Source organism: Chrysemys picta, chromosome 1, assembly GCF_011386835.1.
Source record: "Chrysemys picta bellii isolate R12L10 chromosome 1, ASM1138683v2, whole genome shotgun sequence".
Lineage (NCBI taxonomy): Eukaryota > Metazoa > Chordata > Testudines > Emydidae > Chrysemys > Chrysemys picta.
In genome coordinates, this window is record NC_088791.1 from 161,375,170 (window position 1) to 161,394,483 (window position 19,314).

At 45.7% G+C, this 19,314-nt stretch overlaps 1 protein-coding gene across 50 annotated transcripts in view; it reads left to right on the forward strand.

Annotated features, from left to right (window-relative positions):
• The window catches only part of BBX (BBX high mobility group box domain containing), a 201,401-nt gene that overhangs the window by 108,757 nt on the left and 73,330 nt on the right, over nt 1-19,314 (forward strand). For all 50 annotated transcript variants that reach the window (XM_065574298.1, XM_065574435.1, XM_065574287.1 and 47 more), the window contains one exon: nt 14,276-14,343. In XM_065574298.1, the coding sequence (XP_065430370.1) occupies nt 14,276-14,343 (68 nt within the window). The remainder of the gene's footprint in view (nt 1-14,275; nt 14,344-19,314) is intronic.

The window sequence follows — 19,314 nt, forward strand, 5'->3', positions numbered from 1 at the left end:
ATTCTGCTTTTAACATCAGAAGAATAACGTTAACCATCTTTAAATGTTCTTGAGATTATGTGATCAGCAGCTTGCATGGCTTATTCCTCATGAGTGTAACCACCTCCCCCCGTACACAATAAACCCCTACAGTATCCTTTAGTATAAACAGAGCTCATAGACTCATAGACTTTAAGGTCAGAAGGGACCATTATGATCATCTAGTCTGACCTCCTGCACAATGCAGGCCACAGAATCTCACCCACCCACTCCTGTAACAAACCCCTAACCTATGCCTGAGTTACTGAAGTCCTCAAATCGTGGTTTAAAGACCTCAAGGTGCAGAGAATCCTTCAGCAAGTGACCTGTGCCCCACGCTGCAGAGGCTGGCGAAAAACCTCCAGGGCCTCTGCCAATCTGCCCTGGAGGAAAATTCCTTCCTGACCCCAAATATGGCGATCAGCTAAACCCTGAGCATGTGGGCAAGATTCACCAGCCAACACCCAGGAAAGAATTCTCTGTAGTAACTCAGATCCCACCCCATCTAACATCCCATCACAGACCATTGGGCATATTTACCTGCTAATAATCAAAGATCAATTAATTGCCAAAATTAAGCTATCCCATCATACCATCCTCTCCATAAACTTATCAAGCTTAGTCTTGAAGCCAGATATGTCTTTTGCCCCCACTACTCCCCTTGGAAGGCTGTTCCTCTAATGCTTAGAAACCTTAGTCTAATTTCAAGTCTAAACTTCCTAATGTCCAGTTTATATCAATTTGTTCTTGTGTCCACATTGGTACTAAGGTTAAATAATTCCTCCCCCTCCCTGATATTTGTCCCTCTGATATATTTATAAGGAGCAATCATATCTCCCCTCAGCCTTCTTTTGGTTAGGCTAGACAAGCCAAGCTCTTTGAGTCTCCTTTCATAAGACAGGTTTTCCATTCCTCGGATCATCCTAGTAGCCCTTCTCTGTACCTGTTCCAGTTTGAATTCATCCTTCCCAAACATGGGAGACCAGAACTGCACACAATATTCCAGATGAGGTCTCATCGGTGCCTTGTATAATGGTACTAACACCTCCTTATCTTTACTGGAAATACCTCGCCTGATGCATCCCAAGACTGCATTAGCTTTTTTAACGGCCATATCACATTGGCGGCTCATAGTCATCCTGTGATGAACCAATACTCCGAGGTCCTTCTCCTCCTCTGTTACTTCCAATTGATGTGTCCCCAATTTATAACCTAAATTCTTGTTATTAATCCCTAAATGCATGACCTTGCACTTTTCACTATTAAATTTCATCCTATTACTATTACTCCAGTTTACAAGGTCATCCAGATCTTCCTGTATGATATCCTGGTCCTTCTCTGTATTAGCAATACCTCCCAGCTTTGTGTCATCCGCAAACTTTATTAGCACATTCCCACTTTTTGTGCCAAGGTCAATAATAAAAAGATTAAGATTGGTCCCAAAACCGATCCCTGAGGAACTCCAGTAGTAACCTCCTTCCAGCCTGACAGTTGACCTTTCAGTATGACCTGTTGTAGTCTCCTCTTTAACCAGTTCCTTATCCACCTTTCAATTTTCATATTGATCCCCATCTTTTCAAATTTAGCTAATAATTCCTCATGTGGAACCGTTTCAAATGCCTTACTGAAATTGAGGTAAATTAGATCCACTGCGTTTCCTTTGTCTAAAAAATCTGTTACCTTCTCAAAGAAGGAGATCAGGTTGGTTTGGCACGATCTACCTTTTGTAAAACCATGTTGTATTTTGTCCCAATTACCATTGACCTCAATGTCCTTAACTACTTTCTCCTTCAAAAAATTTTCCAAGACCTTGCATACTACAGATGTCAAACTAACAGGCCTATAGTTATTCGGATCACTTTTTTTCCCTTTCTTAAAAATAGGAACTATGTTAGCAATTCTACAGTCGTACGGTACAATCCCTGAGTTTACAGATTCATTAAAAATTCTTGCTAATGGGCTTGCAATTTCATGTGCCAGTTCCTTTAATATTCTTGGATGAAGATTATCTGGGCCCCCTGATTTAGTCCTATTAAGCTGTTCGAGTTTGGCTTCTACCTCGGATGTGGTAATATCTACCTCCATATCCTCATTCCCATTTGTCATCCTACCATTATCCGTAAGCTCCTCATTAGCCTCATTAAAGACTGAGGCAAAGTATTTGTTTAGATATTGGGCATGCCTAGATTATCCTTAACCTCCACTCCATCCTCAGTGTTTAGCAGTCCCACTTCTTCTTTCTTTGTTTTCTTCTTATTTATATGGCTATAGAACCTTTTACTATTGGTTTTAATTCCCTTTGCAAGGTCCTGTAAGAGCCATAAGCAACCCGGAAAAATTAAGGCTAGGCATTTAAAGTGAAGGTAGTCAATCTATGCAGACGGAGTTAAAACTGGGCAACAAAACAATCACTAGATTTCTGGCAGGATCTGATACATTGAATGAAAAGGATCCACCATCTTCCCTAGAGTAAACAGTCATCTATAAACAATAATAGGAAGGCTTTACAATTCCCGGTCCTAATGCTGCAATTAATTATGCCTGTGCCTACCTCTGCTCATGTGAGCAGGCTACTTGTGTGAATAAAGTTAAGCATAGTTCTTCGAGAGATGTCCCTGTGGGTGCTTCACTCCAGGTGTTATCGCGTCCCTGTGCCTTCGCTCGGAGATTTTTACAGCAGTACTCATACCGGTCGCGCACACGCAGAGCTTGCCCCTCCGCTCTGAGTGTACCTTAATAGTACGCATGCGCGACCAGTCTCCTCAGTTCCTTCTCTACCGTCCTCGGCCTGAGACGGAGCTCAGCAGACTCGTTAGAGAATTTCTTCTCTCCCTTGTTCAACTTTTTTCCCTCTTAGTTTAGCTTACCAGTATTAGTTAGGTACTCTTTGCCCTTCTCTTCTCTTAAAAAAAATTAATTAATTAATTTTTTTTGTTCCTGTCAGCACAGCTGCTTCCGACATGCCTGGCTCTCCGGGTTTTAAGCGCTGCTCTAACTGTAATGATGCCATCCCTCTTTCAGATGGCCACTCTAAATGGATTAAATGTTTGGGGGAGTCCCACATCCCCCCAAAATGCCCACTGCAGCAAGTTGAAATCCCGGGAACGCAAAGACAGGGAGCTGCGGTTAAAACTACTCCTGCTGCAAAAATCTCTCGGACCAGCCTCAGACCCAGGCTCTGACTCTGCTGTACACTGCAGCCCCCCTGCTTCAAAGAGACAAAAGAAAACTTCAAAAAAAATCAGTCTCTCTCACCCGCAAAGGGTATTCACAGGGACAAGCCTTCTCCGGGTACTGCTTCCCTCCCTGCGCTCCCCCGGCTGAGTCCCTTTGATGTGCCGGGCTCCTCCGGCGCTGTGTGAAACCCTCCTGCGGCTGCGGGAGTCACGTTAACCTCCGGTGCTGAGGCTTCAGGCTTTCAGTTGCCTGCCTCTCACATGGCACCGTTCGGCACCACAATGGAAGCGGTGCCGACGCATACTAGCTCTCCCAACACCGCCAGCCTTTGAGCTAGCCAGCAGTGACAGAATCCCTCCTCACAACAAATTCCTCTCGCTCAGCCCTCCCCTCACAGAGGCGCTGCGGCACAGCAATTCACACACTCGAGGGACCTCCTGGTGTCACCTATCTTGCAATCACCCCTACTTAACACCTACTTCTCTCCGGACACTCAGGCAAGGTCCGCACAGCTTTCCTCCAGTGATGAGGAATCTGGGCTGCAGGGAGAATTTTCACCTTACCAGATCTCCCTTCCACAGACCCCAATCAAGAGAGGTCATAGAAAAGCTGCCTGTCCTACTCCCAGGACTGGCTCCAGGCACCAGCTAAAGAAGCAGGTGCTTGGGGTGGCCAATACCAAGGGGCGGCACTCCGGCCGCTATCGGGGTGGCACGTCTGGCTCTGCAGTGGTAATTCGGCGGCAGGTCCCTCAGTCCCTCTCGGAGCGAAGGACTTGCCGCCAAAGAGTGGAACAGCGCAATTGAGCTGCTGCGGCTTTTTTTTTTTTTTTTTTTTTTTTTGGCCGCTTGGGGTGGCAGAAAACCTGGAGCCGGCCCTACCTACTCCAAGGGTCCTGCCCCATGGTGCGTGAACCCCTGGATGGCACCACCCATGCCCTTCCCACCACCGTGGCAATATTGGGCTCCATTGGCTCCTTATACTCAGGACCACACTCGTTGTACCAGTGCAGCTAGGTGTGAGATCGGCTCGGTACCACCAGCTGACGACCCTGCCACTGACTCCAGACACCAGGCAGCCCTGTCACAACCGTAAGAGCAAGCACGGCCTGCCTCTAACCTGGTAGAACCAGTTGTTCCGCCTGATGAAGCATTGCTTCCTCCTCCCCTGATGTCTTCGGACAACTTCTCAAAATTTCAAGACCTCTTTAATAGAGTTGTCAATGAGCTACGAATTAACCTGGAGGGAGTCCCTGAACAGCAGCATGAGCTAACCGACATCCTGCAGCCCTTTTCTTTTCTGGAATTGCATTACCTATCAACGCAGCCCTTTTAGAACCTGCCAAGGCCATCCGGCTGCAAGCCTGCCTACCTGTAAGAGAGCGGACCAAAAGTACTTTATTCCTTCCAAGGGCTCGGAATTCCTGTTTACTCACCCAGCACCAAACTCGCTGGTAGTAGGCGCAGTTAACCAAAAGAACAAACACCAGTTTCTCCGCTCCACCTCTTCCGACAAGGACAGTAAGCGATTAGATCTGCTCGGCCGTAAGGTATATGCTTCTTCCACATTGCAGTTTCACATTGCTAATTATACAGCCGTTCTAGCAAAACAACCACAAAAATTACAATAAATTCATGGACTTTATTGATCACATTCCAGAAGAAAAGAAACAACAATTTACAGCCATAGTTTCCAAGGGACAAATCATCTCCCGCGCTGCTCTTCAAGCTGCCCTTAATGTGGCCAATACTGTGGTACAGTCCACTGCCACAGCAGTTGTGATGCGCCAAAGGTCATGGCTCTCGTCCTCTTCCTTTCCCCGGAAGGTCCAGAGTACCATTGAGAATCTCCCCTTCGACGGTGACAAACTGTTCGCCTCCACCACAAATGACGTACTCCACTCCATGAAGGACTCCAGGGCAACTCTCCAGTCGTTAGGAATTCAAATTCCTACTACCAGAAGGCAACAATATAGATATCACTCTTACCAGCTGTCAAGGCTGGATCCCCACTTTGAACTTTAGGGTACAAATGTAGGGGCCTGCATGAAAAACTTCTAAGCTTAACTACCAGCTTAGCTCTGGTTCGGCTGCCACCATTTCAATAGATTCCCTCCCTGGGAAGCCTTGAAAAACCTTCACCAAATCCCTGGTGAAAACAAATCCAAACCCCTTGGATCTTAAAACAAGGGGAAATTAACCATTCCCCTCCTTCCTCCCACCAACTCCTGGTGAATCAGTTCCAACCCCCCTGGGATCTACAACAGGGAGAAATTAACCATCCCCCCTCCTTCCTCCCACCAACTCCTGGTAAATCAAGATCCAAAACCCTTGGATCTTAAAACAAGGAAAAATCAATCAGGTTCTTAAAAAGAAGGTTTTTAATTAAAGAAAAAGGTAAAAATCATCTCTGTAAAATCAGTATGGAAATTAACCTTACAGGGTAATCAAACTTAAAGAGCTCAGAGGACTCCCCTCTAGTCTCAGGTTCAAAGTACAGCAAACAAAGATAAACACTCTAGTAAAAGGTACATTTACAAGTTGAGAAAAACAAAGGAAAACTAACACGCCTTGCCTGGCTATTTACTTACAAGTTTGAAATAGGAGAGACTTGTTTAGAAAGATGTGGAGAACCTGGATTGATGTCTGGTCCCTCTCAGTCCCGAGAGCGAACACACTCCCAAACAAAGAACACAAACAACAGCCTTCCCCCCCCAAGATTTGAAAGTATCTTGTCCCCTTATTGGTCCTTTAGGTCAGATGCCAGCCAGGTTACCTGAGCTTCTTAACCCTTTACAGGGAAAAGGATTTTGGAGTCTCTGGCCAGGAGGGGTTTTATAGTACTGTACACAGGACAGCTATTACCCTTCCCTTTATAGTTATGACACCAGCGACCACACTACCCCACATACACCCAGCAATTCCATAGATCTCACGAGCAACAGCAACGCCGCTTTCCCAACTCCTTGGCAGCGTCTCAACCCCCTCAGACCAATACGCAAATTTGAAGCCTTGGTCAAGGGTATAGAAAACAATATTCCCACTTCAGCGCTTACACCGCCTGCCCCTATTTTTGGTCACTGCCTACGCCCATTCTTCTGTCAATGGCAAAATATTACTACCGACAAGTGGGCTTTAGAGGTTGTCACAGTTGGCTATTCCATCCCTTTCCTATTCCCTATTCCCCGCCACCCTCCCTGTCCCTCTTCAGAGACCCCTCTCATGAGTAACTTCTCCTCCAAGAACTACAACATCTCCTTCAATTGGGGGCAGTGGAAATCAGTGGAACAACACAGAGGGTAAGATTTCTATTCCCGTTACTTCTTAACAGAAAAGAAAACCAGGGGATGGCAACCGATCCTTGACCTCAGGCTTATCAAATTTATCAAGAAGCAAAAGTTCAAAATGGTTACCCTCACCACCATAATCCCAGCGCTGGAGCAGGGTGATTGGTTTTCGGTCCTCGACCTACAGGACGCCTATTTTCATGTGACTATTCACCCAGCCCATAGATGTTTTCTTTGTTTTATCCTTGATTCAACACATTTTTAATACAGACTGTTGCCCCTCGGCCTATCTACCGCCCTCCGAGTTTTCTCCAAACTCCTAGACGTGGTTACTGCCCACCTCAGGAAACGGGGTTATAATATTTCCTTATCTCGACGATTGTCTCCTCAGAGCCTCAACACTCGATGAAGCTCTTGGATCCACACAGCTTACAGTCACTTGCTTCCTTTCCCTTGTCCTACAAATAAACAAAAACAAATCCACCTTATCTCCTACCCAACAACTGGAGTTCATAGGAGTGCATCTCAATTCCAGAATGGGAATAGCGTCTCTCCCGCTCGATCATTTCAACACCATAAAACTCCTGGTTACAAAACTCGCAACAGTCCCCAGGTCACTGCACGAGACTGCCTACAACTATTAGGCCACGTGGCCTCGTGTACTTTTGTGTTCAAAAATGCATGCCTATACATGAGGTGCTTCCAAACTTGATTGGCCACGGTTTACAGACCGAACATACATGCTGTAAACAATCCTCTATCCATACCCTTCAGAGTCAAAGACTCCCACCAATGGTGGACGGTTCCTTCCAACCTCTGCTCAGGAGTCCCTTTTCTCCAGGACTCCCCATCACTCATAATGACTACCGATGCATCCCTCACGGGATGGGGAGCACACATGTCCCACCACACAGCCCAGGGCTATGGTCTTCCACCGAAGCCTCCCTACACATAAACATCCTAGAACCGCGAGCCATACGCAATGCCTGCCGTCACTTCCTCCCATTCATTCAGAACCAACATGTTCGGATAATGACAGACAACGTCGCATGCATGTTCTATGTCAACAGGCAGGGAGGGGCTCAATCTCACTTGCTTTGCACGGAAGCCGTGAAGCTTTGAAATTGGTGCCTCATGAACAACATCCGGATATCAGCCGCCTATCTTCCCAGGGCCCTGAATATCACCGCAGACGAACTAAGCAGACATTTTCCCTGGGATTACAAATGAGAGATAAATGACACGATCATACGCAATATATTCCGCGTTTGGGGCTATCCAACCCTGGACCTCTTCACGACTGCGAAGAACAAGAAATATCCCGAATTTTGCTCCAGAGCGGGATTGGGCAAACATTCCTTAGGAGATGTGTTCCTGAGCTCATGTAAGCTAAGGTATGCTTCTCCCTCCCTCCCCCCCAATACTGGTTCTCCACAGAGTTCTGACAAAGATACGAACAGATTGTGCTACGGTAATTCTGATTGCCCCGTCGTGATCCAGACAACTGTGGTTTCTGTTCCTCACCAGAATGTCAATTCGCCCACCGATTTCGTTGCCCCTCACTCCGAACCTCCTATCACAGCAACACTGCCAATTTCTGCACCCCAACCTGTCCATGCTTCACCTCAAAGCTTGGTTCCTACATGGTTCTCCCAAAATGAACTAGCATGCTCTGAGCAGGTTCAAAGAGTGCTCCTACATAGCAAAACACAATCTACTCGCACAACATATCTCCAAAGGTGGAAGCGATTCACACAATGGTGCTCAACTAAACAACTTGCTCCTACTTCTGCACTTCTTCCGCCCATACTTGACTACTTATTAGATCTTAAGCAATCTGGCCTTTCTTTCAGCTCCATCAAAGTCCACTTAGCTGCTATTACAACTTTTCATGACAAGATTGACGATACCTCTGTTTTTGCTCATCCAATCACCAGACGTTTTCTCAAAGGACTCCAATCCCTATACCCGGACATTAAACCTCCTACCCCTCCATGGAACCTTCATTTAGTATTATCCTACTTAACTCAACAACCATTCGGACCTCTAGTCACTTGATCCTTCTTACACCTCTCTATGAAAACAGCATTCTTAGGGTTTGGCTACACTTGCAGCTGTAAAGCGCTTTGGGTTAAACCAGCCTTCGGAGAGCGCACTAGGGAAAGCGCTCCAGTCTGTCCACACTGACAGCTGCAAGCACACTGGCATGGCCACACTTGCGGCATTTGCAGCGGCATTAGGAGTGGTGGATTATGGGCAGCTATCCCAGCGTTCAAGTGGCTGCAACATGTTTTTCAAATGAGGGGGGTGGGGTGGAGTGTGTTGTTTGTATGGGGGGGGGGGTTGCAGTGCTGAGAGTGTGTCAGCACACTGTCTTGTAAGTTCAGATCCCCCTAACCCCCCTGTCTCTCACTCAGTAAACGTTTGCTTTGCCCCGTTGCAGATAAGCAGCCGCTGTCTGAAACAGAGCTCTGAAAAGGCACTTCCGCATTCCTCAGCCGATTTCACAACAAAGAGAAGAGAGGCCACTTGACTTAAGGGGATTATGGGATGTTTCCGGAGGTTAGTCAGAGCGCTGTAACGTAACTCCTCGTTCACACTGGCCCTGGGGCGTCTCAGCCAATACGCAACAGCCGTTATCCCTCTCGTGGAGGTGGAGTACCAGGAGCGCTCTAGCTAGGGAGTCAGAGCTCTCTACGTGCCTTGCCAGTGTGAACGGGGAGTAAGGTAGAGCGCTCTGGGAGGCTTTATTGCAGTATAAAGTGCCAGTGTAGCCAAGCCCTAAGTGGCAATCACCTCCTTCAGATGTGCAGGAGAAATAGCAGCTCTCATGGCAGACCCACCTTATACACTATTTTTTAAGGACAAAGTTACCCTCTGACTACACCCCAAATTTCTTCCAAAGGTGCATTCGTCATTCCACATCAATAAGCCGATATACCTACCAACCTTCTTTCCTAAACCACATGCAAACTCTTTTGAATCCACAATGCATACGTTAGATGTACACAAGGCTTTGTCCTTCTATTTGGATAGAACCAAGCCCTTTAGGAACTCTTCTAGACTCTTTGTCTCCATTGCGGAGCGCTCCATAGGGACACCTATTTCTACCCAGAGACTTTCAAACTGGATTTCTGAGTATATCCGACTGTGCTATCAGATAAAGAAAGTTACGCCTCCAGTCGGCATCAGAACTCACTCCACTAGATCTGTGGCTACCTCCATGGCTTTTCTATGCAAAGTTCCTCTGGCTGACATCTGTAAAGTGGCCACTTGGATTTCTAAACACACATTTGTTAAGCATTATGCCCTTACTCAAGGCCCTCTCTCTGATACATGATTAGGCAGAGCAGTATTATCTACTGCATTCCTACCAAATCCGAAGTCCCTACCTCCTTGAGGTACACTGCTTTTAAGTCACCTGGAGTGAAGCACCCACAGGGACCTCTCTCGAAGAAGAGGAGGAGGTTACTCACCCTGTGCAGTGTCTGACATTCTTTGAGATGAGTGTCCCTGTGGGTGCTCCACTACTCACCCTCCTCCCCTCTACTTCAGAGTTGGGGTAGCCTCCGTTGTAGAGAAGGAACTGAGGAGACCGGTCGTGCATGCGTACTATTAAGGTACACTCAGAGTGGGGGGGCAGGCTCTGTGCGTGCACGACTGGTACAAGTACTGCTGTTAAAAATCTCCGAGTGAAGGTGTAGGGACGCACCGACACCTGGAGAGGAGCACCCTCAGGGACACTCATCTCAAAGAACGTCAGTTACTGCACAGGGTGAGTAACCTCCTCATTTGTTTAGTAGAAATGAATGAAGTAAATATATCCAAAACAACACAATTGGATGACTGGGGGCGGGGGGAATTTGAATAGTACATTAATGCTCCCAGATGTGCTGAGTTCCAGGCCAGTGTCTTAGTCACCAGACTACCCTCCTTTTGTAAAGAGCACAATGTTTTTATGTTGTCTAGGAACAGTGTACTTCAATCTGTGGGTCACAGATTAAGTTGGTAGGGTTTCTGCTCCTGCCATGTCACAGTTGCACCCCACTAGTGAAAAGCAGATGTTCCACCGGTACAAAAGTAGTCTATGAAAGTACTACGTGTTCACAATGGAGAAGTTCACATCACTGAATCATGAAAGGCCTCAGTGTTGATATACCAACTGGAAAATCATAAATTTCATGATTTCAGCTATTTAGGAGTTGGGGGGGGGACAAGGTTATTGTAGGGGGGGTTGTGGTATTGCTACCCTTATTTCTGCGCTGCTGCCGGCAGTGGCACTGCCTTCAGAGCTGGGCAGCTGGAGAGCGGCGGCTGCTGGCTGGGATCCCAGCTCTGAAGGCAGAGCCCCTGCCAGCAGCAGCGCAGAAGTATGAATGGCATGGTACGGTATTGCCACCCTAACTTCTGCACTGATGCCTGCAGAGCTTGGCCCTCAGTCAGCAGTGGCCACTCTCCAGCCGCCCAGCTCTGAAGGCAGTGCAGAAGTAAGGGTGGCAATACCCTGACACCACTCCCCCCCCCCCCAAATAACCTTATAACCCCCTGCAACTCTCCTTTGGGTCAGGGCCCCCAGTTTGAGAAACGCTGGTCTCCCCCGTTAAATCTATATAGTATAGAGTAAAAGCACATAAAAGACCAGATTTCACAGTCCTTGACATGCTTTTTCATGGCCGTGAATTTGGTAGGGCCCTACTTATAGGGCATAAGGCAAAGCTTAAATGCATTCAGTAGGCAGACATTCTGTACAGTGTCTCTCTTGCATGGACATTTCTTGCAGTGTTCCGTCTTTTTATAATCCAGTAGTAATAAAATCCATCATTTTCAAACAAAGTGATACTCATGTTGTTAGCTTTAGCAAGAAAGAAAGCTGTAGTTAAGGTCACAAATCAACTTCCATTATACTATTAACATTTAATATTCTTTTCTGAATAAGCCGATAGAGAGAGAGAGAGAGAGAGAGAGAGAGATCTCTTCTTTATTGTTGAATACCTGTAAATAATTTTAAAATAGCATTTACCATTTTAAACTATTTATCTTTCTTAGTTTGTTCTTAGAGCCCTAAGTAACACTTAAGCACAAGAGGGTATAAACATAATGCAGTGTGTTATCATACAAATCTTATTTTTCCCTTTTGTTATTTTATTTTGCAATCTGAAACCTTGGTAGCAGCATTTTTGTCCTCATCAAGAGCAGCTATCCAACCTCCAGCTCTCTGCTTCAGCTGCAGCACGACTATTCTTTAGTTGCTTAAGCACCAAATTAAACTTTCACTTTCCACTAAGCTGTCATTTTTTCTCCTTTTGATTTTTATTTTTAAATACATGGTTTTAGTGTCTGTTGCAACTACAGTAACACTTTAAAATGAAACCCTTAATCTTACCCTATAATTAAGAAGGTGCTCATTTAAAGGGAAGACAAACAAGACCTTCTTTTGGAAAAGAAAATGCTTGGAAATGGGGAAAGGGTTTGGACCAGGCTATCACGCACATCATCATTCTGTATTTGAAGGATGCCATTCCCCCTCCACCCGCTGAATTGCCCCATTCCTTTGCTTTGGTGTTCCCCGACAGGAAGGAGAAGAACTGCTGCCTGTTATTGCAGTTGGATTACTCTTCTGGTGAGGCGGGCTTTTAGAACCGGATAGCTTGGCCTGACAAGACGATACTTCTGTCATGTGACTGATTTCCCCTTCCCTCCCTTCCCTACCTTTTGCCTCCAGAGTTTTTTCCGTTCACTGCTTCTTACAAACCCTGCACCAAGCCAATGTATTTCCTCTTTGAGGATTATTTTATCTGTCTTCTCACTACTCATAAGACTTTAAACCCATATTTGGCCTCATTAAGCTTTATTTTTTTCCCCCATGAGAAATGAAATGGGAAACTGGAAAAAGGCTCCTCGCAGTGCTCATTGTGGTAAGGCAGAAAATTAATTCTGCACCAACGGGTGCCTGGAGTGAGTCTCTCTGGCATCAGGCAGTGTTCTTCAGTCATTGAGAGTCAGCTTGTCCCTCTTCACCTGCTAACTCAGTGGGTGACCTGGGGCAAATTGCTTAGCTTCTCTGAGCCTCTGTTTGCTCATCTGTAAAAGCAGTATAAAAATACTTAACCCTGTGAATGTAGCCATTAAAGTTTAGAGAGGAAAAATGGTTGTGTGATTAAGACAATGGATGGGAACTTAGGAGAGTGGGCTCGATTCCCAGCTCCGCCACAGACAGCTTGTGTGATCTTGGGAAAGTAACTTAATCTCTCCATGCCTCAGGGTATGTCTACAGTGCATTGTAGCCCAAAGTCTGTGGGGCCTGGGCTTGTGGACTCGGTGTTTTCAAGCCATTGCTTCAGCATCCATGCTGCATTGTAGATCTGGGATTAAAATTGCTAGACCCAGGACTCTCAGTCATGCTAATGCGTCCATACTGCACTATGCAGACCTTCTGACTTGGGTCTGTAACTTGACGTCTGTCCACACTGCAGAATGTCAGGGCTTAAACCTAATACATAGCAGAACTCGGACTCTGGCCCATCCCCCTAGCACGGGTCCTAGGACCCAGGTCCTGAGTGCTTGCTGACCTGAGTCAGGCTGATTTTGATTTGTGTGTGAATGGAAGGGGGGCTTGGTCTCAAACCTGAGTCAGAGCCCGGGCTGAGTGTAGACGTACCTCATCTGAAAAATGAGGATAATTGTTTTCTCTCTCCCACTTGGTCTGTCTTGTGAGTTCTTTAGGCCATAAATTGTCTTACTGTGTGTTTGTACAACACCTTGCATAGCAGGGCCTTGCTCTTCAATGGAGCCTGTTGGCACTACTCTAATATCAATTATTAGTAATAATAGTAAAAAATGCTAGTATTGTGAGTATACGATGTCACTGTTCATTGCAATGTCAACACCAGACATTTATTTATTAAGATTACTTTAACTCTACCTAATATTGTATTGGCTGGGTGACATGTGGGCAGGTTGCCCAACTAAATGCCTGTGCTGTACTGCTGCCGTGGATAAATAGAGGGCTACGTTCTTCAGCGCTGTCAGCCTGGCATGCTTGAACACTAAATTCAGCTCTAGTTTAAAAATAAGTAAAAAGCAAACATGCTTCCCTTTTGTTAAAAGGAAGCTTCATCTCTGATGCGGTCCCTCCTCTTTCCTTGTTCTGTAGCTGTGGGAGGGTTACCCCCCCATTTTGAGCTTCCAGTTCCATTGTAAATATTTGTGATATTAGCGCTGTTCTGTGTATGTTTGGTAGGAGATCATCACACTTGCTGTTTTAAAGATATCCATCACTGTAGTGCTTGGAACCTGTGGTAGTAAAATTGTAATGCCACACCAAGGGGAGTTAAGCACACACATCCAGTCAAATCCCTCAAACGGCTTTGAATGTCTATCCCAGAGGGTATGTAGAAATGGTTATTTGTGATTCTCTTGGGCTGGCTTTGTGGCATCTTGCTTTGGAGTATCTGTGACAAGTAGCCTTTTGAGGTTTTTCAATGTACACAGTAAGTTCTTTCAGCTTGCAGATGAATCACCTTAATATTTGTAACAGAGGGTCCTGTGGCACCTTTAAGACTAACAGAAGTATTGGAGCATAAGCTTTCGTGGGTGAACGCCCACTTCATCAGACTTCAGTGATATGAGACCCCTTTACTTGCGTCTGATGAAGTGGGCATTCACCCACGAAAGCTTATGCTCCAATACTTCTGTTAATCTTAAAGGTGCCACAGGACCCTCTGTTGCTTTTTACAGATTCAGACTAACACGGCTACCCCTCTGATACTTAATATTTGTTTTACTCTTGAACAGATCCTACGCAGATGGGAGGCCTGAGTATGCTGCTTTTAGCAGGGGAACATGCTCTGACTGCACAAGAAGTAAGTAACTATCTCTCTCTCCTCCCTTGTCCCCAACCAATCAGTTAGCAGGAGTGCTTAAGAGGAATATTTGTAGGTATTATTATATTAATGTAGTATACATCTTAGACAACATTTGATGGCACCCATGTCTGAGCAGCATGACTCTCCTCAAACCAATGAACACACTTTAGGCCTAATTTTTGGTGTGTCTTCTGTACTGTAGCAATATAATTCCACTGACTGACTTCAGTGATATGAGACCCCTTATATCTCCCCATTAAGGATTGTTGTCAAAACCAGAAGTACTGGAAGGATTGCAAGCTCTTCAGGGAAGGGACCGTCTTGACCTGTCTGTTTGTATAGGAGTCCAGGAGAGCTGACGATATTTTAAAGAATCCTTATTGAGGTTGCAGGAACAAACCATCCCAATGTATAGAAAGAATAGTAAATATGGCAGGCGACCAGCTTGGCTTAACAGTGAAATCCTTGCTGATCTTAAACACAAAAAAGAAGCTTATAAGAAGTGGAAGATTGGACAAATGACCAGGGGGGAGTATAAAAATATTGCTCAGGCATACAGGAGTGAAATCAGGAAGGTCAAATCACACTTGGAGTTGCAGCTAGCAAGGGATGCTAAGAGTAACAAGAAGGGTTTCTACAGGTATGTTAGCAACAAGGAGAAGGTCAAGGAAAGAGTGGGCCCCCTACTGAATGGGGGAGGCAACCTAGTGACAGAGGATGTGGAAAAAGCTAATGTACTTAATGCTTTCTTTGCCTCTGTCTTCACAAACAAGGTCAGGTCCCAGACTACTGCACTGGGCAGCACAGTATGGGGAGGAGGTAACCAGCCGTCTGTGGAGAAAGAAGTGGTTCAGGACTATTTAGAAAAGCTGGACAAGCACAAGTCCATGGGGCCGGATGCGCTGCATCCAAAGGTGCTAAAGGAGTTGGCAGATGTGATTGCAGAGCCATTGGCCATTATCTTTGAAAACTCATGGTGATCAAGGGAGGTCCCGGATGAGTGGAAAAAGGCTAATGTAGTGCCCATCTTTAAAAAAGGGAAGGAGGCGGATCCGGGGAGCTACAGGCCAGTCAGCCTCACCTCACTCCCTGGAAAAATCAGGAGCAGGTCCTCAAGGAATCAATTTTGAAGCACTTAGAGGAGAGGAAAGTGATCAGGAACAGTCAGCATGGATTCACCCAGGGCAAGTCATGCCTGATTAACCTAATTGCCTTCTATGATGAGATAACTGGCTCTGTGGATGAGGGGAAAGCAGTGGACGTGTTATTCCTTGACTTTAGCAAAGCTTTTGATATGGTCTCCCACACTATTCTTGCCAGCAAGTTAAAGAAGTATGGGCTGGATGAATGGACTATAAGGTGGATAGAAAGCTGGCTAGATCATCGGGCTCAACGGGTAATGATCAATGGCTCCATGTCTAGTTGGCAGCCGCTATCAAGCGGAATACCCCAAGGGTCAGTCCTGGGACCGGTTTTGTTCAATATCTTCATTAATGATCTGGAGGATGGCGTGGATTGCACCCTCAGCAAGTTTGCAGATGACACTTAACTGGGAGGAGTGGTAGATATGCTGGAGGATGGGGACAGAATACAGAGCCACCTGGACAAATTAGAGGATTGGGCCAAAAGAAATCTGATGAGGTTCAACAAGGACAGGTGCAGAGTCCTGCACTTAGGACAGAAGAATCCTATGCACTGCTACAGACTAGGGACCGAGTGGCTAGGCAGCGGTTCTGCAGAAAAGGACCTAGGGGTTAGAGTGGATGAGAAGCTGGATATGAGTCGACAGTGTGCCCTTGTTGCCAAGAAGGCTAACGGCATTTTGGACTGTATAAGTGGGGGCATTGCCAGCAGATCGAGGTACATGATCCCCTCTATTCGGCATTGGTGAGGCCTCATCTGGAGTACTGTGTCCAGTTTTGGGCCCCACACTACAAGAAGGATGTGGATAAATTGGAAAGAGTCCAGCAGAGGGCAACAAAAATGATTAGGGGGCTGGAGCACATGACTTATGAGGAGAGGCTGAGGGAAGTGGGATTATTTAGTCTGCAGAAGAGAAGAATGAGGGGGGATTTGATAGCTGCTTTCAACTACCCGAAAGGAGGTTCCAAAGAGGATGGATCTAGACTGTTCTCAGTGGTACCAGATGACAGAACAAGGAGTAATGGTCTCAAATTGCAGTGGGGGAGGCTTAGGTTGGATATTAGGCAAAACTTTTTTACTAGGGGGGTCGTGAAGCACTGAAATGGGTTACCTAGGGAGAAGGTGGAATCTCCTTCCTTAGAGGTTTTTAAGGTCAGGCTTGACAAAGCCCTGGGTGGGATGATTTAGTTGGGAATTGGTCCTGCTTTGAACAGGAGGTTGGACTAGATGACTTCCTGAGGTCCCTTCCAACCCTGATATTCTATGATTCTATGATAGTGCCTGGCACACCTCCACACCTTTCCTGACCTGGGCCTTTGAGAGCTACAGCAATGCAAATATTTAATAATAATACAATTACGTTGGTCATATGTAAATTTTGATCTTGAAAGGGCTGCAAGTGCTAGCATATGTTCAAGGTATTATAGTCTATTCCTGTTAATTAGGGCTCTGTGTTATGCACAGCAGGTATAAATGCTTTATAGTTCATTCACTGTAATACAAATATTTTGCACTTATGTAAGACTTCAGTAAATAAAAAATGTTTTTCCATTTCTCTATAGGTTTCAGTAGATTGGTTGCTATTTAGGGTACATTTGAGGGCCCAAATTGTGCATTTAGTGGCTCAAATAGGCCCAACAGGGGCATTATGAGTATTGTATATCATGAGTGAGATTTTTGATGCCCAGATTTGAACATTTGGACCTGTGGCATAAATCCCTATTCCAAAAAGTATACAAAATTATCTTTGGCCACGGATCAGGGAAAATATTTTTAACACCCTCCTCCCCCCCCCCCCCCCCCCCCAGACACACACACACAGCACCAGCACATTGCCGCACCACCACCACCCGAGTTTTATTCACTGGTATTTTTAGTAAAAGTCTTGGGCCGTGAATTTTTGTTTACTGCCCGTGACCTGTTCTTGATTTTTACTAAAAACACCTGTGACTAAAACGTAGTCTTACTAATGAGTTTGATAGCTATTTGCTAGATGGCAAAGGAATGCTGAGCTTCAGGACCAGAGGGGACTGTAGCAATGTAAACTCTAATGGTCGTCTTTATCTGCCCTTCTCCCTCCCTGCCTGTGTCTCCCTTCCCACTCAGGCTCCTCTTCTCTCTCTCCCCCAAAAGCTCCTGTCCCTGTCAGGAAAGAGAGTCTTCTTGCTTTCGGTTCTGTTGCCAGGCGCCAGGGCAACCCTCAGCAGCCAGGAGGAACAATTGTAGAGAAAGTCCTGCTAAGTCATTACAGTCCAGCGATGCATTTACAAGGCTGTTGTGACAATTAGTTAAGATTTATAACATGGTGTGTGAGTGCTATACTTCACCAGAATGCGCACACAGCCTTCCCCTGACTGGGGACCCTAGCAGTCGCAGGAATCAGTTATTTGGATAATTGTCCTTTGCAAAACCCTTTTAAATGCCGGCATTTACTCTCTGTCTCCAGTCCAAGCAGCTCGACTCTGCTTCTGAAGCAGGGGGCTGAGAGGTGGAAATGAAACTGCAGATCTCCTATTATGTAACATGAGCTCAGCATGGGGTGTATTCACAAGAATCATCTCAGTTAACCCTTCCCAGAATCCTCTGGCGAGTGCTAGGCATAGCAGTGTCATCACTGTTGGTGTGTTTGGCCAAGGGTGCATGGTGTGAAAACCCCACCCAAGATGGTAATAGACCCTGGGATTAGGAACAAGTGTAGCTATGTGGGTTAAAATACTTCATTTTGCTACTTATTAAATCTAAAGTAAAGGAGCGAGAGAGCACTAGTTTTATTAGTAAGAACATACATTTCTTGAGGATTAACCGTGATATAACAATACATATCTGTTGAGCCTCAGTCAATTATTTGACATGTATTAACTTCCTTGTTAAATCTACATTAAATGAGGTACCAAGTGTTACTTATAGTTGCAAAAGCTGTGAATGGGTGGGGAACAATGTCTATATGTATCAGTAGAGGAAGGGAAAAAGAGAACTCAACAGTGGCATTTGCACAGAAGGTCTGAGGTTTATGCCACCATCCCTATGTTCATCATACTGCCAACTACATCCCTGATTTTGTAATTGTTCAACCAACTACACTCTGTTTTCCACTCTGTTAAGAAAATTCAGTTTTGCTGACCAACACAGTTTCTAAACACAAGATTGAGCTTATTAGACAGGTGGGCAGGAGAACTTAAAGGTGGACACAACAAAAGAGGTTTAATGAGAAAATTAGTTATTTACATGAGCAATTAACTTGCACTAGGCCCCCAGATAGATTGCATCAGTTATGCTAAATGTTTATGTAGACTTCTCCTCTGTCATCTCTTAAAACAAAGGGGAAAAGTTCGAACATAAGAGTGGCCATACTGGGTCAGACCAAAGGTCCATCTAGCCCAGTATCCTGTCTTCTGACAGTGGCCAATGCCAGGTGCCCCAGAAGGAATGAACAGAATGGGTAATCATAGATTATCAGGGTTGGAAGGGACCTCAGGAGGTCATCTAGTCCAACCCCCTGCTCAAAGCAGGACCAATCCCCAGATAGATTTTTTGCCCCAGATCCCTATATGGCCCCCTCAAGGATTGAACTCTCAACCCTGGGTTTAGCAGGCCAATGCTCAAACCATTGAGCTATCCCCCCCCCATCGCCCATTCCCAGCTTCTGGCAAACAGAGGCTAGGGACACCATCCCTGCCCATCCTGGCTAATAGCCATTGAACTTGTTCTTCAAGTGCTTGCTCATGTCAGTTCCATTTTAGGTGTGCGAAGTCGTCAGAGATTTTTGCCTTCGCAGTATCCGGAGAGTCGGCTGTAGCACCCCGATGAGTGCCGCGCTCATGCCTT